At 41.2% G+C, this 24,339-nt stretch overlaps 1 protein-coding gene across 3 annotated transcripts; it reads left to right on the forward strand.

Annotated features, from left to right (window-relative positions):
• Positions 1–6,208: 6,208 nt before the first annotated feature.
• C1GALT1 (core 1 synthase, glycoprotein-N-acetylgalactosamine 3-beta-galactosyltransferase 1) lies at positions 6,209–19,693 on the forward strand. 3 transcript variants are annotated; one of them, XM_066553708.1, is made up of 4 exons: positions 6,209–6,271; positions 11,469–11,708; positions 13,346–14,013; positions 15,218–19,693. In XM_066553708.1, exons 2-4 carry the CDS (start codon positions 11,486–11,488, stop codon positions 15,425–15,427), a joined length of 1,101 nt encoding a protein of 366 aa, XP_066409805.1. In that variant the 5' UTR covers positions 6,209–6,271; positions 11,469–11,485; the 3' UTR covers positions 15,428–19,693. The 3 variants fall into 3 exon arrangements, with proteins under 3 accessions (XP_066409805.1, XP_066409796.1, XP_066409814.1); XM_066553699.1 differs by having other exon boundaries at positions 6,233–6,344; XM_066553717.1 differs by lacking the exon at positions 6,209–6,271 and adding an exon at positions 6,423–6,579.
• Positions 19,694–24,339: the final 4,646 nt, after the last annotated feature.

Consider the following 24,339-nt stretch of genomic DNA (forward strand, 5'->3'; position numbering starts at 1 on the left):
TTTTATCATGATCCGGTGATTAATTCCTTATTCTGCCACTTGAAATGTACAGCCTGAATTTTTGGCATGCACTGAATACTAATCTACACTGACTACCAATCTGGAACTTCACAATGGCTTGTTTTAAGTCAATTATTTGTAGCAAGGAGATCTGGTTAGCAGGAACAACAGCGTAGAGCTTGTACAATTGTTTAAATGAAGACAGTACTTCTAACTTCACTGATCAGTAAAGTGTATTACTGCACTCCTGGCTGTTCCACTATTATTTGTGCAAGAAACACAAACAGTGGGTAAAGTTCGATGTCATAACAGGAAGTCACATCAGACTTTCAGCCAGCTGCTGTTCTTACTGGTAAAAGGAAGGTGGGGTGATACACTCCTACCTTTTATTATACTTAGATACACTTTATCTCCCACAGTAATCTTACCACAGTAAATAATTTAGTTTTACAGCTCCCTGTAGGGTTCTGACTGTTCCTGGACATCCCACCAAATTGCGTCCTGCCCCAATTCCAGTGGGCAAAGGTGTGGTGATAAATTGAAACTCCAGTCACTTTTCTAAAAGCCTTTGTTCTGTTCTAAGAATTAGGGTTGGTACACGTAATTCTCAAGCTTAATCTGGTCCAGTGTGCCTGCAGCTACAATTTGAGGGTTCATAAGTAGGCACAGAGTGGATAATAGGTTTTTTAGAAAGTAAAAAGGCCTTACTAAATCTGAATGGTCAAGTGTTCTGGTTTGAAAGCAAAACCAGTGAGACACTCCAAGTCAGAAATACAATTTATTAGGAAAAGGGAAAAAAAGACAAATACATGCAATAATACAAAAGAAAAAGCCACTGACAGAGTCAGAATACAACCTGACACCCTGCTAGTTAGAGTGGTGGCAGCAGTCCAGATGAAACAGTCTTGTTGAAGTGGTGATCCTATAGAAAAGATCTGGTAGCTCTTGTCCTCTGGAAACCAGCAGGTAAGGGCTGCCTGTTCGGTCCCCAAACCCAAATTATATCCAGGTGGGGATGCTTAGCTCCTCCCCCCTGGGCGGAGCATCTCACAATGGGCTGGTATCATTCTAAGTCACACGGTGGCTCCTTGATTGCCCCATTTCTGATTAAACAGAAATGGCTCCTGGAGGGAGTTACCTCCGAGTCATCTGCAAGGTATTGATGGGCCCATTAACAGGAGATAAGGAAAAACAATGCCCCTCCTGATTTCAGCAGCTCCTGAGGGTGGGAATAGAATACATCTTTATATTGTAACCTAGGACATCAAATTAGTGAGATTTTTTATAAATAATATTAAACAAGTAAGGCATTCAATTTAATCTGGCTGTCTCATCAAATAGGAGTGAAAAGAAAACACAGAAGTAGTTTTCAGTCAAAATGGAAATTACTTATATAATATATATTTTCATGATCTTGCTAATGACCTGTAAAAGCAGTTGCATAAATGGATTGTTACATGTCTTGTTTCAATGATGGATAATCACATAAATATAAGACTATTTAAAATGAAACAAAATGTTAAGAAAACATCATTCCTTAACTACCATTAGCTTGTAGAAAGCTATCTACAGAAGGCAATCAGTCTCACCACAGATATTTATTAGATACCAATTACATATTGTTTTGGTTTGAAAAGACAGGTGTTTGCTAAGGAAGGCAGGAGCCTTCCTTGAAATGGAAAATGTAAAACCCCTTCCTCCAAATTATTATAATTTTTGAAATTAAGATGTTCTTAGGTAGAGATATGGGAATAGGAATTTAGGAAAATTTACTAGGAAAATTTAAAAATACAAATGCAATAGTACAATCAAAAGCAGTGACAGAGTCAGAATACAACCTGGCACCCTGTTGGTCAGGGTGTTGGTAGCAGTCTGGTTGAATGGTGGCTGCAGTCCTCCTGCAGTGACAGCTGTGGCTCTGTTGAAGCAGTGATCCTGTAGAAGGGTGTTGTTTTCTTTTGAAGGTTGAGTGGTGCTGTAGATGGGCCTGGTCTTTCTCCAGGAATTCAGTGGAGAAGAAAGCTGCACTTCTTGGAATTTAGTGGGGAAAGGCTGTTCCTCTGGGACAGCTGGAAAAGGCTGTTTCTATTGTTGTAAATCTCAGATTATATCTAGGTAGGAATGCTTGGTTCTTCTCTCTGGGCAGAGTATCTTATAATGGGATGATGCAATTTTTATCAGTCATGCAGTGACTCAATGACCCATTAACCAAAGATATCTCCCCAGGAGGATTGGTTGTGGAAGAGATAAAGTAAACTGCCCAATTAACAGAGGATAACTGACCTACTTTTAACAGATGGTAATTGAACACACACCCAGCTAAACTTGAGATACATATTTAAATGATATGTCTGTGGTTAGTGACTTGCCAAACTGCAGAGCCTCACAGCAACTGTTGCATTTTGCCTTCTGCCTTAATTTTGTGTGAACTTTCCTTTTCTGTGTTTCTAGACTCCCCTGTGTAGAAATGGGGGCAGTTGAGAGCAGTAGCTGACCTTTGAGTGGGCTTTTATGGAAGGTCCATACTCCAGAGTGCCCTCCAGAGGGTGTAAGCACTGAAATGCTCAGACAATTATCTCACAGAGACCTCCCTAGTGATGAGCAGAGGGATTAAAGGCCTGCTACTCTGCTTTTGCCCTGCTCAAAACAGTCTTTACATTGAATATGGCTGGCCCTCCTAGGCAGGGGAAGGTCTCATTCTTTGTGTTCACCAATGTGAAGACCAAAGGGATTGATTCCTTTTAGAATTAAAATACTAGAAATTTAATTTTCCTTTCATTTGTTCCTAGCCATATGTGCTGGAAGGTAAGTGGTGTGAATCTCCTTGCCATATTACTGTGATATGACTGTGTCCCCCAACACTGCTGGGCTTTCTCAGCAGCTGAGGAAAATCTCCCCTAGCAGTGGTACATTTGTGTAGAAAGGGACTGTGGTCACACAGATCTGCACATCATGGAAACAAGACAGAGCACCAGGCTGCTGCCCCTTTTGCCTCAGAACAAGAGAACAGCTTTTCCCTTGACCATCCGCCCAGAGGCAGTGTGTTGAGCAAGGCAGTCCCTTGGAGGGGCCTGTTTCCTTACCCTGAACTGTAAGAGATTGCTGCTAGAGAGCTGTAAGAGAGACTGCTCATCTCTCCCTGAGTGAAAAAAGATCAACCAGGAAAACCTGCTTATTTATGTGGTATGTAAATATCTCCATAAAATATTAAACAGCCATTACAACATGGCCAAACCAGTCACATTTTTTAAAACAAACTTTTTGTACCACTATTAATACGCAAGATGTGGCTTTTGTTAATTTACAGCACGTTCTACCTTCTCTCTGAAATTTCCTTTTCAAACTAGCCTAACAGAGTGAAACAGCTCAGTGAACATGTCAGTATGAAAAAAGTGTTGCACTTCATGCATAAATTTATAGATGTGTAATATACATGGGCCACAGTCCTTGCTAGAACAACTCCTGTGATGCAAGACCAGGGTTTAAAGTTCACTGGGCAAAATGGAAGTCTTGTATTCAACTCAGATAGGCTGCATAATCTGTATTACAAAACAGTTTAAACTTCACTTAATCTGTTTTGGGAATTCAAAGCATGCACTGAACATGGAATGGACAGTAATTCTATCCAAATTTGGTAGGGGTAAAAAAAGGGAAAAAAGAAGATAGATAAATACTTTTTTGTTTGTTTTACAGCCTTTGCAATTGCCTGTCATTGTTATTGTTTATTGTTGGTTTTTTTAAAGCAAATCAAACTTCTGCCCTACAAGAAGCCTGCCCTTTCTTCTGATGAAACTAGTTCAAGAAGATACTATTCACCAAGTTGCTTGTAATTTTAATTTAAAGGGGGTAGCAGAGTGGGATGGGGCAGGAATGAGAGACTATGACACAGAGAAAGGTGGGAGCTTCCTAAATTGGTACATTCAGCATCTCCTAAATGACTCAAGGCCACAGTTCAACTGCTGGGTCCAGCTGTGGGTCCCTCACTTCAGGAAAGATATTGAGGTACTGGAGCATGTCCAGAAAACAGCAGTGGAGCTGATGAACAGTCTGGAGAGGTAGTCATGTGAGGGGCAGCAGAGGGAGCTGGGGGTATTCAGCCTGGAGAAAAAAAAAGGGTCAGGGGAGACCCTATCACCCCCAAAGCTGCCTGAAAGGAGGTTGAAGCCAGGGGAGGGCTGTGCTCTTCTCCTGGGCAACCAGCAACAGGACAAGAGGAAGTGACCTCAAGCTGCACATGGGGAGGCTCAGATTGGACATCATGAATTTCTTAATGGAAGGGTTTAAACATTGGAATGGACTCCCCAGGGAGGTGTGGAGTCACTGTCCCTGGAGGCGTTCAAGACATGCCTGGATGTGGCTCTTAGTGCCATGGTTTAGTTGACAAGGTGGTGTTTGGTCATAGGTGAGACTCGGTGATCTTGGAGGTCTTTTCCAGCCTAAATGGTTCTGTGTGACCCATCGTCCAGAGAAAAAGAAGTAAAAATAGACATGAAAATGGAGATGAAAGGGTGCATCCCTGAGGTGATAATTGTTTTGGGGAGAGGAGAGACAGAAGGAAAATACACAGATCTACAGCAATGGTGAGGGAAACCTACAGTTTGGACTGAACCCATGGACAGGCTGGAGGAAGGATGTAGAAAAACAGCAGGAAAGCCAAGAACAGTGTGTGCCGTGACCTCCATTTACAGAAACACTAATGGCCCTCAGCATCGACCAGTCCTTCTCTGCAAGTACCTGCACCCAGTACTTAAAAACCCACACACAAACCCCCCAAACAAACCACAACACAAACCTTCTATCTGTTAAATGCAGAGCTCCATTATCTATCCAATACTTGCAAAATGCTATTTTTTCAGTTACACTGTAATGAAAAACACCTTCCAAATCTAAATTGCCTCTTATTTAATACGGTTTTTGCCTAAGAAAATCGCCGACAGAAAAACGTCAAGAGCTGTTGGAAAGGTAGGCAGCGTTAGCACAGGGAGATAAGAAGCGATTGCAGAAGGCTCGGTATCCTAGCAACATCCTTGCAGCTGCCTAATGGTATTTTGGAAGAGCAGCGGCTCCAGAGCGGCTGAAGTGAGGGAAATAAGGGGCTGGAGCGCGGCGGAGCTCCGCAGCCCGGCCTGAGCGCCCGGCACTGCCGCTGCCAGGCGGGACCAGGCGGGCGAGAGCGAGGTAACGCGGCGGAGGGGCGGGGGGGCAGCGCTGCCCGGGGCATTTCCCGCCGGCCGTGCCCGCGGAGGCACCGCCGGAGCGCCGCGCCGCTCACCGACTGCCGGGAGCTCCGGGGAGCTGCCGCTCGGCGCTCCTCAGTCGCTCCCGCGCCCTCCTCTTCCCGCCGTGACATTTCTTCCCCGCACCCCTCGAAGTCTGGGCCGAGCCATCACGCGGAGCGGACAGGCCGGCCGCCGCTCTCGCACTGCGGCTTCGGCCTGGGGCGCCCGCCCTCGCCCACCGCCGCAGCCGGGAGGCGCGGGCGCTACTCGCGGCCCGGCCCGGCGGCGTGGCCGGGCTCCCGGGGAGGAAGGGGCGGGTTCCCGTTCCCGTGGAAGGGACCGGGACGGCCGGGGGCGCGATGCCACGCGGCGGCTGCGGCGGGAACGGGGTTAAAGCCACGCGTACCGGGAGGCCCCGCCCCCGGGCCGCCCGCCGGCCAATCAGCGGGCAGCGGGGCAGTGTCCCTGCCGCTCCCCGGCCCGCCCCGAGGCGGTGCGCGGTATGGCGCGGGGCGGGCGCGCGATGGGGCCGGCGGCGCGGGCCGGCGGGGCCGGCGGGGGCCCGGGCCGGGGCCTGCCCTGCGCGCGGACAGCCGGTGCCCGCGCGCTGTCGCGCGGCTGAGCGCGCTCCGGGGCCCCGCGCGGCGGCCCGAGAGGTGAGGGGGGACCGGGCCGGGGCCCGGCAGGCGGCGGCGGGGTCGGGGTCAGGCCGCGGGGCAGCGTCCCGCCCGCGGGACCGGGGCGCTGCGAGTCTCCCCGGCGGCGAGAAGGGACGGCAGGTGCCCGGCTGCGCGCCTGGGAAGGAGAGGCGCCAAAGCAGGGGCATCCCTGGAACAGCGCGAGTCCCCCGGAGCCCAGCGGAGGCATCACGGTGCCCGGGGAGCCGCCGCGCCCGCCCCCGCCGCGGGGACTTCCTGGGCGGACGCTCGTAGGGAGGGCAGCGCTGGCTGAGGGCTGGGAGCCGGGCTTCGGCCGCGGGCACTTGTTGCCGAAGGACGGCGTCAGCTTTTGGAATGAGGAAGGAGGAGCCAAACCTTCCTTCCAGCTCCCCGGTACTGTGGATTGTTACACGTCTCGTTTCATTGTGGTTGTTGGCCTCCTATGCCGAAGTAGCTTACTTTGATGGTTTGTATTTTCTGGTAGAACAAGCAGGAATTAATTTGAAAGGAATGCTCATAACATTGGATATTTGAAGTGAAAGGATACGATCTGTGCTTAGTCGATAGGAAACTGCAGAGGCTCACGGAAATCCTAGATGCAGACAACGTTAGCGAATGCACAACTTGTGCGTTTAGCTGCATTTCAGAAGCATACGAATATACAGAGCAACTAGCAATAAATGTGACTTCAGGAGCGGAAGGTGTGTTTGTACAGCTAGCTACGTTTTTTCCTACGTTTTGGTCGAATTATTCTGATGTGTTGCTTGACTGGTAAGGACGTGGTGGTAGAGATCAATTTCATTGCTGATCATGCAGCTCTCAAAGGGCATTTACGTTGTTTCATCATGGGGCCTCAGAGCTTCCCCCTCGATTCCTAAGTAAAGGATACAAGAAAGAATCAGTCCTGTGTGTGGGTTTAACTTAATCGAATCTTAAAGTGATTATGGAATGGTAGTGGGGTAAACATGTTTAAAATTAGAGTTATGTTCTGCATTCTATAAATTTCAATATCCTAGATATTATGGTTATGGAGGTTTTTGGGGGATTTTTCGTTGTTATGTTGTTTTGGGGTTGGGGTATTTCCGCTTGTTTGGTATTTTGTTTAATGTGTTTCTGTACATGGTCCATGTTCATCTGAGTTTGTGTAAAAGTATTAATTTTAAAAGTGGTTGGGTTGTTTTCTTTTGGTGGTGGGGCCAAGCTCTTGCTATGTACTCATATTGCATGGTTTTCCCTTAAATTTCCATTGGCTTGTGGAAGTGACCCAAAGCCCTTATTGGAACAGCAGGGTGAGAGCAGTAATTTAGATGAACATGTTCAAAGGCTCAGCAGCAGGATGCACAGAGGCACAGTGTCATCAGAGGAGTCAGCCCCGGGCTCTGTCACTGGGGAGCCACCAGCCCCCTCGCCCAGGTGTGATGTGCAGCAAGAGCAGTCCCCAGGAGGGCTGTCTGGAACAGCTCACAAGATCGGGGGTTAACTGCCTAGAAAATATGGGTCACATGGGATGCAAGAGAAAAGCATCTTGTGACTGCACAAAATTACGGGGTGCTCCTGGGAGGGACTAAAGGAAGGAGGTTTCAGGAGGAACAAGTATGGGGAAATAAAAGGGCCTGGTCAGTCTGTTTGACTGTGTCCTAGGCCAGATTGCCACAGTGTGTGTCCTCTTTTCTCATTAAGGTGCCTTTCTAGCTGTTCTGCTGGGCAAGAGGATTCCGTGCCCTATTCGCGTGTGCATACTGAGCTCTAAGTGATGCTGGAGATGCACAGTAAGTTGTAGGGATCTCTGTGCCAGCAGTGGAGGGACTGCAGTGAGTGAGGCCCTAAATGCCCAGGAGCTGTGAGCCACAGGGGCTCGTGTGCCTGCAGTGCCCGTAACAGGGAGAGCAGAGTGCGTGGGCACAGCCTTGGCCAGGATGCCAGCAGGTGCTTGCTCGTGAGTATCACACAGGGCTAGCCAGTGAGCAGGATTAAGAGGCTTGGGAGCCAGGCTTTGAGGCAGCTGTAAGCATGGCACAGGTACCTGTGAGATCAGAGGGTCATCAGTTTGACAAGGAGCAGGGCTCTGGGGGTCTGAGGATTCAGGCTTGGCTGCTGAATAGGTTGAGGGTCTGAGACCAGGTACAGAGTGTGTGTAGAGACCACGTTGTGTGTGTGTGTATATTCCCCAGTAGCAGGCCTTTGTCCTGGGCAGCTGTGGGGAGGAGCAGCATAAGGCCAGGCCATGGTTGTGTCTGCATGAACACTTGTTTTTATCTGTGCTGATCTCTGTGGTCAGCCATGTGTATTTGCATCTTTGCATGCACAGCTCTGGGAATACATCCTCAGCCTGGCTGGATCTGGGCACGTGGAGTTGCAGCAGCCTTGTTGTCAGTGGGCTGCCAGGTTCAGCAGCCCCTAACACAGGAAAAATAGTTTTTCTGTAAGCTTGGAGATGTAGAAATTGTTGACTCAGGAAACCTAAATTTAGAACCGAATCTTCAATGACTCTTACATTGTGATAGAATTTGAAAGTATTTGTTGTTTTGATTGATGTGAATAGGGCTACCTACATGAATATCTAAATATCTGTATTTATTTAAGCTTCCATGATAGAGCAGTGGAACATAAATTAAAATCAAACCTAGCCTTTTGTTGTAGGTGTTTTTTAACATAGTGTGTTTTTTAACTCAAGAAGTAAAAATAGACATTTCCTTCTCTAAATGTCATAGACTTGTAGCAACACAAAATGGTTTGAGTTGGAAGGAAGAATGAACCTTTAAAAATCATCCAGCTCCTTTTAAAATCAAGCCCCTGCCATGAGCAGGGACACCTCTCATTAGCTCAGGTGCCTCAAAGCCTCATCCAGTCTGGCCTTTATTGTTTTGCTTGTCTTCCCCCAGAATAAATCCGTGTGTAGAAGAGAATATCAGCAAGGAGTGGGGATGTTTATCATCTGACAGCTGACCTTCCTTCTAGGCATTTTCTGGTTCTTCTAGTGTGATGCTGTAGTGTTATTTTTGCTTCAAGTTAAAGAAGCAAATGTTTCAATTTATGTGAAATATCAAATTTTCATAAAAAATGAAAAATTTCTGTCCTGTTTACCGTTGGAGTTTATAGACATGTGGATATACACCCACACATGTTTATAGTGACCTATTCTTTTGTTATAAAATTGATAGAATGATAAGCAGATTATTTTAGGTTGAAAACTGTAATTAGAGGTATTTTGTATCAAATATGAAATACAGCTACTACCTGTCCCAAGAAATCCTCTTTGTGTGTGAAGTACTGCCAAATCAGCTTCTGATTTCCAGTGTGATGGGTGCACTTTTTCCATTTTTCAGCATTTCCAGCACATTTAATTTTTTTCTATAGAATTCAGTTGTACATAATTTCATACTTAAATGAGCAGCAATTATTTTCAAGTTCTTTTCATTTTTTTTTCTTTCCTAGCAAGAGTAATTTTAACAGTTGTTGGAGTAGATAACTGAAATTGTATGGCAGAGAAACACCTAATATTGGAAAGTAGAACAGTGGAAACCTTTTCTTCTAGAAGGTGGTGTAGGTACCCTGTGGGCATGCATGGGTTTGTATATTTCCCCACTTTGAATGTACCAAAAGAAGGCATTGTTTTATTTTGGCCATCTCCCTGTGTATATTGCAAATTTTGAGGGGACTTTGTGGTGAGAGATGGGGAAAGCAAAAACAAAAAAAAATAACCTTATTACAGAAGATCCTTTGCATTGTCATAGGCTAGTTGTGTGCGTGGGCTTTTTTTTTTTTTTTGGGAACCTGATAAAAATATTCATGTTTTCTTCTCAATTTAGTGGTGTACAAGACATTGGAAATAAAGCTGTCAGCCAAGGAATTTTTTTAAGGTCTGGGTCACAAATGATTAGACAGTAAGTTTTTTGCTTTGTGACATGATGTCTAAAGGCAATCATTTATCTCCACCAAGATGTAGTACTGAATTTAGGGAAGATTTAATTTGTGCAATTAAAAAATTGCATAATATGGTTGTTCATATTAAATACCTACAGCTCCTTATCAACCACAGCTGTAATATTTTTTATATACATATGCCCTGTATATTTCTTGATTTTTATTTTGTGCTTTGAGTTGCGTTTTCAATTTTATTTCCTTTTTCTAGCAGTGTGGAAAGAAAAGCATTACCACATGTAAGAGCTGCTTCACTCTCAAATGTTCTTGATCTGCATGTGTACGGTAAATCTGATGGATTTCTGAAAGTGCCAGCCTAACAAGATGCACACATGTGTTCAGGAGAGCAGAAGAGCAGACAGAAAGCTGGAGTTTGGAGTGTGTGTTGCTGCACAGTGATTGATGCAGCTTGCCTGGGGACAGGCTGTTTCCAATATGTGCCCAGGCAGTGAGAGGAGGGGGTGCAGGCTAAATGAGTTGTTTTGGTGGCTGCAGCTCTTCTCTGATCGATGGTTTTCATTGACACTCTGTGCAGTCCATAATTTTCTTTTTTGAGCTCTCTCATGAGCTAAATTGGGTTCTGCTCACTGTCATTAATAATGGTCCTAATGGAGGGAACATCATTGACTTGTTTGTAAGGCTCTGGCTTGAATTCAGTGTATATTTAATAGTCAATGTTTTTGTAGTTTAGTCATGAGTTATTAGAAAATAACTTTTTCCAAAGATGAAAAGCCTTCAACAACTTGAAATTGGTTTTCGAGTGTTTAATATATTAAAATTCACACTCATTTTTGACGCATAGAACTCCCTTTATGCAGGCATAGCTGCTGATTTGGTTTAACAAAAATGGTCAGTGAAGTCCTGTAGTTTTTGAGGAGCAAGGGCGGGGCTGATATGAAGGGGTGTTTTTATTACTGGAATACAAAGTTTTTGAAGTGTAGAAGAGGCTTCAAGGCTGATCTACTTGCTTCTTCTCTTCCTTTGAAAGATTAGTGTTTCTATATGAAAATTCAAATGTTGCCTTACTCTCTTTTTCTGAAAGTCAATCCTCAGTAATTCCTAAAAGTGTAAGGACAACTGCCCTACTTTGGGAGTAGATTTGCTTTTATAACTCTTCAAAATCTGCCTGTGATGGACATATGTTAAGAATTCCTGTATTACACATTTGGCTGGAGTTTTAAGAACTTGTGACATTTTGTTTTGTAACAACTTGTGACATTCTGTATTATACATTTTGGCTGGAGTTTTAACATCTTGTGACCATTTTGTATCTTGACCTGTAGATTGCCATCGATCATCATCTCTTAGCTTCATAATAGACTCAGGTATTAGATTTTAAAGTGCAGTTTTGTAGGCTGAAGAGAATAAAAAGTGTATGTATATTACATTTTTATAAAGCTATTGCACTTCAGTGTATACATTCTTGTTTAAATGTTGTATAAATGTAATTAATAGGTTTTTTTATGTACAGCCACTATCAATGGATGTACAATCTTATATTGATATTTGCATTGCTCTTGGACTTAAATTTCTGTGCAAGCCTGAGGCAGCTGAAACTGAGCTAGAACTGAGTTCTCTGCTTTCAGAGATTTAGTCCTTGATTTCTTCCTATAGTTTTAGATTTGGTTACTATGTTGAGTCTAATGTATTTTTCATTTGGTTTTGACAGTGTCTCACCTTCAGGAGATGGCCGCTTCTAAGTCTTTGATGAACCTTCTAACCTTCACTTTTGGCTCAGCAATAGGATTTTTTGTCTGCTATCTTCTGTTTAGCATTATACTAGAAGAACAGGTTAAGATCCAGCCTCATGTTCTTCACAATGATCCACATGGTCAGCACTCAGCAGATATTGACAACAATCAGCTGCAAGGACAAATGAATTTCAATGCAGATGCTGGACAGCATAAAGGTATTTTGTTATACCTGGCTGGTTAGTAAATGTCCTCTCTTTTCATGCATTGCAAAACGTTGCTTCTTCACTGCCAAGAATTTATATGAATCATTTTTATTCAGTTTCCTCATGTTCAGGTTACATCAAAATAACTTTTTTCTCCTGAGGTCTACTGAATGGTGGTTTTCTTTGTTTACATTTTTAATTTTTTTTTTCCTTAGAGTCCAGCTGTTTGTCCAACTTCTGCATCCAGACCTGTGGAGCAGTAACTTCTCAGATGAGCTATTGACACCAAATGGCAGTTTGGCTAAGCAGATATCTTTGCTAGCATTGTAGATGTGGCTGGATTGCTTTTTAGCCTTAAGAAGCTAATTTTGGACAACTTCTAACTTTTGATCTAGCCTCTAAGATAAAGCCAAAATGCAATTTTTTAAAAATCGCTTTTTGGTACAATTAGTAAAACACAGACTTGGAACAGGGGGGCAAAGGGAGTCACTGTGGGCATGATTTGCCAAGCTGATTACACAGCAGTCCAGGCACAGATTGCTGTTTGTAGTCAAAGCCAGAGAAATTCTCTTGCACTCTGGTTATTTTTATTTTTCCAGGGAAGGTAGACCCTTCCAATACTTCAGGAATACTTTTACACTTTATATATTTTATTAAATGAGCTCATTCTAAATCCCAAATACAGAGAGTGTTTGAGTAGGGACAGCTTGGATGAGAAAAATTGTGCTGCAATGCATTTGTTGAAGATGTTAGTAAATAACTTGTTATTTAGACATATTTAAACTCCAAACGTTGTAAGATGAGTGTGTGAGTGTTTCACATGTGATTGTAGAACATTGTTACAGAGAAATCTGATCTATAGTTGCATAAAGTGTAAGCAGGAATATTTTAGTACCAATTGTGCAGATTTCACTGTCCATGAAATATTCTTTTATGTGAGCTGAAATCTTTCTGTATGTATCGAGTGGAAATGTTTCTTTAAGAGCAATGAATGCTTTGAAAAACATTGTTTCACACATCTGATAACTGTCTTTATTCTGCTGGATTGGTGCAAATAAAAACATGTTATCAACAATAATAGTAGTTTCATAGTATCCTAAATTACTTAATCTGATAAATTATTTCTGGTTTACCATTTGCTTTATTCTTCAAACACATTTTGCTGGTTTAGAAATATTCATTAGGTTTTTTTAGTTAACATGAATATATATAAAAGAACTTATTAGCTCTCTGTGTTGTAATAATTAAGTTCTATTCATTGTGAATGGCAAAAATAATCTGTTTTAAAATTTTCATTAGTCTTCCAAGACCATAAAGAGGTTGCCTGTGAGCAGCTTTTATGTAGAAATCAAGGTTTGCTAAAGCCACACTTCCCTGAACAGACACTCATTTTGGTAATAACTCTTACACTCTCCTTTATCTTGTGAAATTGAAATAGCTTTAAGAATTTTAATCTTTGAGAGTCTTGTTTGTTTCCTTCCAGAATCTAGTGTGGAGTTCATTAACTGGTACATTTGGAAGCAAAAGCCTCTTTTTCTGTCTGCATGTCTTCTCTATCTAGAAACAGAGTATCTGAGGAGGGGGAGGTTGCTGTTAGTTGTTCGGCAATCATGTCTAATATGGTTTTACGACTTTCCTCTTTTTTTTAGATGAGGATAAAAATATCGCAGAAGGACTGTACCACAAGGTGAAAATACTGTGTTGGGTCATGACTGGACCTCAAAATCTAGAAAAGAAAGCCAAGCATGTTAAGGCCACTTGGGCCCAACGCTGTAATAAAGTACTTTTTATGAGCTCTGAGGAAAATAAAGACTTCCCAGCTGTGGGCCTAGAAACCAAAGAAGGCAGGGATCAACTGTACTGGAAGACTATTAAAGCTTTTCAATACGTATATGACCATTATTTTGATGATGCTGATTGGTTTATGAAAGCAGATGATGATACATATGTTATATTGGACAATTTGAGATGGCTTCTTTCAAAATACAGTCCTGAGCAACCGATATACTTCGGGAGAAGGTTTAAGCCTTATGTGAAACAGGGCTATATGAGTGGAGGAGCAGGATATGTTCTGAGCAAAGAAGCTCTGAAGAGATTTGTTGCTGCATTTAAAACGAACAAATGCACTCACAGTTCCTCCATTGAAGATCTGGCACTAGGAAAATGCATGGAGATCATCAATGTGGAAGCAGGAGATTCTAGGGATACAAGTGGCAGAGAAACCTTTCATCCGTTCGTTCCAGAACATCACTTAATCAGAGGATACCTACCAAAAACATTCTGGTACTGGAATTACAATTACTATCCTGCTGTAGAGGTAAGTCCTGAGGAGCCTGGTATCCATTTTGTCAAGTGCATCTTATGATGTGTGTGAGCGTGTGATGTGTGAATTAGCATTAGGTGAAAGAATTCAAAAACAGGATTTGGAAGTTTTACATATTAAAGCTGAAAAAGAATCTGGTTCTTCAGTAGATTTTTTTCATTGTAAAGCAGCAATCTATTTTTGTACTTGTATTCAGCAGCTAAAGCATTTCTGTAGCTTACACCAGCTGTATGACACTGTATTAAGTGTGTCAGGAGGCAGCAGCTTTAGCGAAGGCTGCAGTGCCTGGGTGGCTGAGCTGTGGACAGTTCCATCTGTAACTGATTCAGAATGGAAATTGCCCGTGTGGTCCTGTCCTGTCCTACCTGTGCTTGGACAGAGACACATCATCTGGTGACAAAGTCAAACTATATTGATCAAACTTCATAAGTATTGAAAGAATGACAGTTACGTAGCAATTGTTCTCTTTGGTGTCTTTAAATATTTAATCTTCATTCCAGTTGGATTTGAAATATTAGCAACTCTGCAATCAAAGCTGCTGAGAAAAGAAACCCCAAAACTGTGCTCCAGGAAAGTGTTCTCAAACTTGAGCTATAAAATATAAGTTGTGACAAATGTGTTAACAACGATCCTATAGCTCTTAATAATGTCAATGAAATCAAGACATTTAAAACAAAGTTCTGCAATTACTTGTTACAGGTTTTTATCAGTAGGAAGTTAGATACTGACAATACTGCCAAACTGTATAATATGTCAACACAAACAGGTGCAGGTACACACACATTTTGTTTTTACATTCTGTCTGGATGCTGACATAAGTAACAGGCATTTATTGTTTCATATATCAGTGTTACTCATTTAGGCCTGCTTGCTGCTTCTTTGTGCTGTTTAAACCCCAGCATCAAAAATTAAAAATGGAAAAGCGGAAAACCTCTGACGTTAATGAAGGCAGCTAGTTTTTTCACTGGCTTGATCACAGGAGCAAGAGACTTTGTCAGCTTCATTTTGGAAAGATGCCTTGGCAGATATGTCTGGTACATTTTGCTTGCCTAACATTAACTTTTGAAGTATACATGTGACTGATAGTAGTGGATTTCTTACCATTAAATCAAGTATTTCTTTGAATTCTCCCCAGATCTTTAATCCAGGGCATGCTTGGCCATTCTTGCTGATTGTTTTGCTTTGTTTTGTGTTTCAGGGTCCTGGATGCTGCTCTGATCTAGCAGTTTCATTCCACTATGTTGACTCTGTGACTATGTATCATTTGGAATATTTGATTTATCATCTTCGTCCATATGGGTATTTGTATAGGTACAATCCTGATTCATCAAAGAATCCAGAAGAGCAGAGCAAAAATGAAGCACTGGAGAATGATCAAAAGCTAAAGCAAAAAACTTCTGAGCGCTAATTGGACTTTGAAAAAACCAAAAAGAAGCCAGTACAATGAGTAAGAGTCTCCTCAAACTTGTGCATGAAGCTTGTGGACTGAAATTACTCCTGGTGATTCTTATTTCAAAAATCAAGTTGGCAGCACTTCCTGTCACCGTGTGTACAATAGAGCCTGGTGCTGGCTCTGACTGCTTGGGATGGTGTGACCTTGCAGCTCTGCCCACAAAGATTTGGGGCCCTAAAGCTGTGAATTTGGAGGTTGCTGTGCTACAATAATATTTGGGAGAATTTGTATGAAAATCATAGTGGACAGGTTCACAGATGATCGTACCCCATTTCTGTTCCTTTTTCTGTTCTCCTCTATTTCCTTTCCATTAAGTCAGTTCTAATATTAGAAATTGGATGCTGCCCAGTCAAACACATCATGATGGCTTTCTGAAGTATTCTCAACCTCTTGAAGTCACTTTCTGTACCTTGCCCTAAAAGTAAGGCAGAGACATGGAATTAGATTCTCCAGTCTGCTTTGCCTTAACAACAGAGTGGCAGAATTTCAGCCACAAGATTAATCTGAATTGTTTGAGAAACAGAATTCACTTCTATGAATTACTTATAAAGTTTTAAATTCTGTTGTGGAAAACAATATCAAGTTTTTGGGGAGGAATACTCTTCTGGAGAGAAACCAGAAACAGTTACTGTGTTTAAATTGCTGAGGTGATGCAAGCTGCTTACATATTTGCCTCTGGCTTTTTTTTTTTTTTCCAGTTTTATTAACTTGTCCTTTTGGTTGAATGGATATAAAAATTCGTCTTAGCATTTCTCAGCCTAAGGTAGATGCTTTTGAAAATAAAAGTCTGTCTTCTATTCTTTCATCCCACCTGCCACATAAACCCAGAAGAATAGTACCTTAGTGAAGTTGCATTGTAACAACTTGGTTTCAGCCACTATTATAATTAGTTTGTTTCCATTTTAATTTTCACTAGAGGTTAAAATTCTCAGATAGAGAAATGTCCTATTTTAAAACAGCACCAAAGCCAGTTTATTTGGTTGAAGTACTTAATTTCACTTTTCTGAATATTTTTTTCTTCCACTTTAAAATTTTTTTTCTGTATTTGCTTCTTGTTACCTTTTCAGCACAAAGTGTTAAATGATCCTTTTTTTCACTGTTTTTGGAGCTGAAGTGCATAGTTATTCATGTAAGCAGGCCTGAATGCAGGAATCTTTCAAAGTGCATTAACTTTTTCCACTACTTCATAAGTATCTCTGCCTTTTAACTGGAAACACTTTCTAGGTGTGGGACAAAATGGTTATTTTAATTACTGATTTTTTTTTTTCAGAGGTCAAATGTATGTTTCATAGAGTTAATATAAAACTTTCTGGTTTTTTCCTTTTCAAATTAAGCGAATAGCAGTATGGAGAATGGGATTAAGAGTGACATGTTGTGTTTTATTCCACACTTGAACAGAAGTTTCTTCATCTTTTTGTTATTTTTCACCTTCATCATATTGATGAATTTGGACATAACCTAATTACCGCCAGTCTTTGTTTTTAAAAGGGCACATAGTGGTAGCAGACAGCCTTATTTACTACTGCTGGTCCTTCAGGATGTTCCTGGAAGATGATGTTACCATAAAGTACTGGAATTTTTTTTTTCCCAAAGGTAGTTCTAGTACAGATTGGAGTTCTTTCTGTTGTCCAACAGTAAAGTCATTACTTTCTTTCTGAGCATTGCTCTGCAGCACGATGGTAATTACTGAAACAGCTCATGGTGTTGAAATGCTGCATGCATCTTCTCTGCCTGAATGTGGGCCGAGTTCATCCTTCAGGTATTGGTTAAATTGTTCCTGCAGGGTTAAATCTGTTGGTCTTTATGAGCAGCACTGCTTCTCAAGTACTGATAGGGACACGAGCTTTATTTTACGTTAATTCACTTAAGTAGACCATTATAACTGCATTGGTTAAAGCAAGGAAAAAGTCACCAGTTTGCTGTAGTCAGAGGGATGCTTGTCCAGAGGATAGTGGATGTTAACATGCTGAAAGGCGCTTCCTTCTGTGAGCTAAATGTTTATCCCACATGCAGCACAAACCAATTGTATTGTGAAATCCATATGGAATTGATAACTCCAATGGCATTGTTCAAACAAGCAGTTAAAATATTCAGGAGTACTTAAAGAAGTTACAAAATGAAATTGAGATCCCAACCTAATCTCTTTGTAAATTCAGCCCATGTAAAATATATGTTGAGCTACTGTACAGTTCCTTTATTTCTTTCTTCTTCAGTTCATCCATGGGGATTTAAAGATTTTCTACCACAACAGGCAGAACTAATCCTGCATATTTTCTGCAGATTTGTGTCGTTTGTTTGCCCTGTGCTGTCCCGTGAAGCATTTCCTCTTCATGTTCCTTACTGCCCTGACTATCCTGTCTCTGGCTTTCCAGTTTCATCCAGCATGTCTCAGGCAGACAGGAGGAAGCAGGATATTTGAGCCCCACACAGGTTGTTTGCTGGGATAACAAGGTAAACCAGCCACTGCTGAGCTCAGGGTGAAGCCTTTTCTCAGCAGCAGTTCTAGTTCTTATCTGCTGCCCAGCTGAGGCTTGTGGGTTTAGCAGAGCAGGGTGGGAATACCCCCTTCCACAAAATGTGCAGGACCACAGAGAGACTGGAAAAGTAAAGGAGCAAGTTCTCTTTCTGAAGGGAGTAAGCCTAAGGACACGCTGCCTTGTGAGAAATGGGTGGCCTGTCTGGAGAAATAAGTAGCCTCTTCTTCAAATGTCAGCTTTTGTTGTAAAGTGTCCTTGTGCATAGGCCTCTGAATCTATTTCTTTTGCCTTTATAATAGCACTGCAAAGAATTGTTTTTCTTTCCAGATGAGCTAGAAAAGTATCAGGTTTTACATTCTGTGATTATAACAGAGACCTGTTGTTCTCTGTTGAATTTTATTGCCATAACCATGAGCTGATACCTCTGAAATAATTGGTTTCTATCTCACTGCCTTCAGAAGCCTCAGTGGACAAGGTTGGAATGTGAACAGTATAATTTTCATGTACAATATTACACTAATATTAGTAGTCTGCTATTTCACTTTCAGGTCTTTGTGCTTTGAGAAAGTATTTACTGAGTTTGAGAATTTTTGCAGCCCAAGGAGACTGTATTTCAGATGGAGAGACTTCCTGAGGCACAGCAACATGGGCTTACTTAGGCCATGCAGATTATTTCTCTGTGGTTTGGTTTCTGAAAGAGGTTTCTTGATTTTCTAAAACCTAAAAGCTTTCCTTGGCACCATAGTGATTTAAATTACTCATCTAAAATTTTTGAACTATTTTCTTGAAATTACTAGGCAGTGGATGTGGGAGTGTCCCCATGTGTGACAGAGTAACATTTTAACTTAGTGGTTAAATGTGATTTTACTTAAGAAAGTGGTTAATATGATTTCACTTCAGGAAAGATTGACAATGGCAAGAAGTTACTTTCTGATCACTAGTCTTAATCAGAGGGGAGTATTAGTGTTTGTTTGCAGAGGAGAGTATTAATCTTTGTTTGCAGAAAAAGACCAATTTTAATCTTCTTTTACTCCCAATTAATTTTTGCAGTCTGTGTTATTTAAGAGATTACACTCTGGTGATTATACCATCTCATTTTGTGGAAGCTCTTTTCACAGTACTTTTGCCTTTAAGGGCACTGTCTTTCCTTTGCTTTGGTGGGGGTGTATATTAAAAATCACTTTTTCTTCGGCTGTTACCATTTGATCTGTCACGCTTGCAGAAGTATAAATGTCAGTGTTTGAGTAGCTGATAGACCTCTTATAAATGCTTTGTTATCTGAGCAGGGTGTTTTGTGTTTGTATGACAGAAAAGTGTGGGTTATTTCTCTACTGTACCTGTTACTGATGCTGATAGTGCACGCACAGATAAAAATAGACCCCTCAATACAGGACCACTGGGAAAGGCAGTCTTTGTCCTTTTTCTGTCAAGAAATCTGTGGAACTCCAAAAGTGTAATTTGCTTTGTTTTACCATATTGTATTTAAAATACTCCACAAATGTTGTTAATAGTCTAAAAGAATTAAATATTGCTGCTGGACAGTATGCTCCACTTAAAACCTGTGAATGTTTCACTTTGCAATTATAGATACTTGTGTTCCTAATGGCAGATAAAAGTTGGTGATTTGTCTGGAATGGTCACCATATGGATTTGTTTCTTAAATACCTTCTTTGAAGTGCCTTTGACCAATTTTTAGCATCAAAATTAAGTTGGGAATTGAATAAATAAAATAAGTTATCTCATACACAGTTCATGTCTGTCTTCATTTACACCTTCTGCATGCTAGTGGTGTTGCATAGCAGCACAGTCTAGTCTAATAAAAATGTTCTTGCTTTTTCTCTAGGGTGGGTACAGGAAATTCAAAAAGCTTTTCTCACTTGTTATGATTCTATGATTCTATATTTATGCTATTAACAAAATAGCAAGCTACCCAGAAAACAAAGATAGTAGATTTTTAAAGTGTAAAATGATTAAATGCTAGTACCAGATTCACATAAACAGGCAGCTGTTTCTGCATTGTCCTGATTCTTCAGTGTCTCCATATTATTACAGATTCCTGAGTGAACTGACTACAACTGATATCTCAGAAATAAAGCAAAACTGTCCAAAATTAACCATCTTGTTAAAAAAAAATATTCTTTCAGTGAACCTCTTATTTCTGAAAAAAAAAAAGACCTGTTAAAATTTGAAAGTTGTGCTTTCTAGTCTAAATGTTTGTGCAGAACAGCATTCAGCAGTAAAAGTGCTGGCACTTGGACAGCTGGGAGGTGTCTTCACATCTGGAACTCTGGTTGTTGGACGAGGTGTTGGCAGAAGCACAGTAGAGCTGTGTGTCATTACCTTAAGTACTGTAATAGACCCTGCTAATACTATTAACCCGGATTAATTAACTGTTTCATTTCAAAGTGCAGGAAATGGGTCACAACTGTTTAACTGAGCTCAAAAGCTGGGATATTTAAGGGAACAAGAGCCAATTGAACAGACCATAAAAGCTCCTGTCAAGTTTCAGGCGAAGGTTATGCTTTTATGTGGTGCTGCTGCTGTAACTTACAAATTGTCAGGATCAGGCTACATCCAATACATTGCAGGGCAGTGCAAGGGCTGGAGGAAAGCAAAAGCTACAGCTGCTACACTGGATAAAAACTGTTTCATAAGTGTGGGTTTGCTTTGCTTGCTTTTTGGATTTTTTAAAATATTAATATATAACAGACTCACCCATTTGATTACCAGAAGTTGCAGGCACAGTGAATTGTCCACAAATGACGGTAAGCTCTCGTAGCCAACTCACAGAAAGCTTCATTTGCTCAAGGGAATTTTCCTAGAGCTCTTCCCTGTGCACTAGTGCCAACTAAAAAGTAAGCAAACATTTTACACCCAGGAACTGCTATGTTTGTTCTAAGCTGCAGGAAGATAAGCCTCTGTGTTGCTCATTCCAGCTCTCGCTCCTGAATGTTTAGCAGCCTGTCTTCCTTTCTGACAATGTTTCACCTTAATAAAGCCCTTCCATGGGTTCCTGAAATTTGGTGGTGAGGAGCTTTTTCTGACTTGTATGAAGAGTAAGTGAGAAAATCAGAGCTCTGCAGTGAACATTTTCACTGTTACACATGTATAGAAATTTAAGACAGACTTGGGAAAACAGATGGATGGTGGGATCTCACTTCTAGGTTAGGGTGATATTTGGCATTTTTAAAGGGAAAGTGGTTATTTAATTCAGAAATGTAGCCTGAGGTCTTCATTTTTTTCAACTTTCTAACATACAGTCCAAGACATCTTAAAATGCCAATAAAAATAAACTGTAACGATTTTTTTGTTGCTGGTTAGTAACTAGCCCCTGTTCTGTTGTGTAAAATGTTGCTCCTTTGTTGTGATACTACAGGACCAGTACAGTCCCTTTTTTTCCTCCTCCCCCAGAAATGCTCTTCCATAAGCTTTCTTTTATTTAGGGAGGCTGAAGCCTCAGGTTTTAGAGTCTGCACTGTAGTGACCAAAGCATTATCCAGATCTGTGTTACACACCTGTGGGGATAAGAAAGTGTCAATTCTTTTGCCATAGCTTAGATGTTCCCTTCTTTGGAGGTGTGATTTGTCTTTTAAACATTCCTATCCTTTCTCCTTCCTTTTAGTTTCCTTTTTCTGTCAGTGGTTGCACCACTGATCTGCAAAGTGCTGTTTGAGGAGTACATGGTACCAATGGGAGCTGAAGCTGTGTATGATCCACAGACAGACCTGTCTGCAGTAAACTTACTGACTTACAGCAGGTTTTAAAGTCAGCCTAAAGCCAATCACTTCAAAGCAAGAGTTGGAGCCAGGTTTTATCACTTAGTGCTTAAAATACTTCTCAGTTTGGTAGGATGGACAGGTGGACTGGCTGGAGATTCCAGCAGCTAGTTGTGCTAAAGAAGCATGAAAAATCTTTTCCTTGGGAGGAGGGAATTATTTGTAGCAATGTTGTCTGGAAAGGAACACAAGCTTTCCAACTGTCTTCTAAGTGTTGCTGAAGTCACTATCTTATTTTTCACTTTTGCACAGAGGTGAACAGTCTTAGAAAGATGACCACATGAAAATAGAGTTTCAAATTTGTATCTGAATAGAGATGGGAGTTTCACGGGACTGTTTGTTACATCAAAAGTTTCTGTGAGCAGCTTATTTATTTCATGTAAACTCTGCTTTACTTGAGTAGGTGTGTAAGTTTGCAGTACTGTTCTTCAGTGGTACAACACCAAACTGTGATGTCTGTAAACACACCACTTTGGCATCTTGAAGTCAAAAAGGCTGGTTTGCTTCTTTGAATTTCTAACCTGGCTTCCAGCAACTCCTTGGCACCTTCTCATTCCCCTCCTAGGATAAAATTCTAAGTGGCTGCAAGGAAAGGAGCTCTGTCAATAGCTTCAGTCACCTAAAGGACCATATCAGCCTTGTGCTGCTACTTCCCAGTTCCACCCTGTGCTTTCAATGTTCCCCAACAGAGCTGGATCCTGCATGGTCTCAGGGTGTCAAGGTTTTGACTCTTCCTCCTTTGTCAAAGAACAGATAAAAAAAGACTTAGGAATTAATGTGCATTCCATGCACCTTTAAAACCTTGGATTTTTTGTTGGGTTTTTCTTTCACTGTCCCACATGAGTTCTTAACTGTGAATCACTCAAATGTTGTGCAATTAATGCTGGCTTCCTGCTTCCTGCCCCTGGAGATGGAAAGCATAAGATTTAACATAAATGTTAACTTAGGGCCAAGTGAGTACTTGGCAGAAATCAAAACAAATAGATAGGTCTCTAATTTTTTTTAATGCATGTTTTATTCAATCTAGTTACTCTAAATGTGAGAGTACTGTTGAATATCTGTTCTCTGACTATTTCTCAAGTGGAGGATGTGGCTGTAAACTAGAGCCTATATCCTTCCTAAATTTGTAATCCAGTTGAGCACTCTGCAGGGATTTATCCTAAATCAAATGAAAATCACACCTGAGGGCTTGAAATTTTCCCGGCACAGGAGAGTGCTTCACCAGCATTTGACCATTTACCATTGAAAACAGCAGGTTTCATATATTCCACTGTAGGATCTGTTGAAATCATAGCTGAAATATGGTTAATGTTTCAAGGACAGGTAGGGTAATCATGTCTAAACCAAATTTTCAAACATCATTTAGAAAAGCAAACTGCTGTTCAGAAGCTGGCAGTGCTTCCCTGGGGATAATGAAGCCTTTGTTCCTGTTCCTGACCAATGTTACTCAGGAGTATTTGTAGAGAATAGGCGGTGTCTGTTTACCCAGATTAAAACATCACTTGTCAGTCTAATCAACAGCATCCTGCTTTTAAACTATTTCCCTGCCAGCCAGCTTGGGCTCCGTGCACTTTATCTTTGCCAGCTTCCAAAGCTGCATTTCATATATCTTGTTCAGAGTCATTCAAGGAAATATTTCCCAGAAGGCACTGGACATGTCTTCTTTTTGGGGAAGCTTCATGATGTCTAAATGCAGAAATTGTCTTATCAAACATAGAAGTTGTCTTATCAAATGTAGATATGAAATATGCACAAATTGGTTCCCAGCGGGAGAAGTCTCATGCATGAGCTCTATCTTCTTGCTTTAAACTATACAAAAGTAGCATTTGAGTCTCATTAGTAATTGTACAACTACTAGTACTTTCTCCAGGAGAATAAGTTAGATTCACAGAGCCTTGATTATTTCATATAAGCCTATTATAATTGCACAAAATTCCCAGTTATGCCAGTCCATGTGTTGGCCAGAACTTCTTGTTCAAGAAGTGTCAGCAATTCCAACTGAGAATCAGAGCCTTATAGATGTGTGGTGGCTCTCTGGGTTGATCTGGTCTTTGCAGCAAACAGTTTCAGTGTTGCTGAATTATTTTTTGTTTGTTTCATTTTGTGAGTCAGAGTTGTAGATTTTACACATATTTTAAAAGCAAAAACTTTCTAAAAGATCCATAGTTATTGGTGGTGAGCTGCAACCCTGAACTCTCAGTCCTTGGAAGTCTCATAAAAGTGGAGGGAGCATGAGTTTCTCTTACATGTAGCATCTAGGAATTTTATTCTTCACTTTAGGGCAAAATGAGGAAACTATTACAAATGTTTAACAGTATGAAAAAAAACCAAAACATAAAAGAATGGTTGGAAAAAATTTGCTGTGTCCTATTAGCCACACATATTTGTGGGCTGGATGTCTGGGCCCAGGAGAGACTGAGAAAGCTGTTGCAACATATAAATCAACCAAAAACATTAGGAGGTTTCCTATGGCTTTTGCAGTTAAACAAAGGTTAATTACACATGTTCAGCTGGACCAGCTAGTCCTTTGACTTTTAAATATATAATTGTGTATGCAGGAGTATTGTTTCTAAGATGAGCATGAGGTAAGAAAACGCTGGTATGAAGAATGTGT

This window comes from Molothrus aeneus, chromosome 1, assembly GCF_037042795.1.
Source record: "Molothrus aeneus isolate 106 chromosome 1, BPBGC_Maene_1.0, whole genome shotgun sequence".
Classification (NCBI taxonomy): domain Eukaryota; kingdom Metazoa; phylum Chordata; class Aves; order Passeriformes; family Icteridae; genus Molothrus; species Molothrus aeneus.

What these genes read in the sequence shown, in the direction of transcription:
- C1GALT1 (XM_066553699.1), top strand. Translation starts at nt 6,233, where the DNA reads ATGAGGAAGGAGGAGCCAAACCTTCCTTCCAGCTCCCCGGTACTGTGG. An exon ending in AGATGCTGGACAGCATAAAG is followed by an intron (nt 11,709 to 13,345) that starts GTATTTTGTTAT and finishes TCTTTTTTTTAG; the next exon opens with ATGAGGATAAAAATATCGCA. An exon ending in ATTACTATCCTGCTGTAGAG is followed by an intron (nt 14,014 to 15,217) that starts GTAAGTCCTGAG and finishes TTTGTGTTTCAG; the next exon opens with GGTCCTGGATGCTGCTCTGA.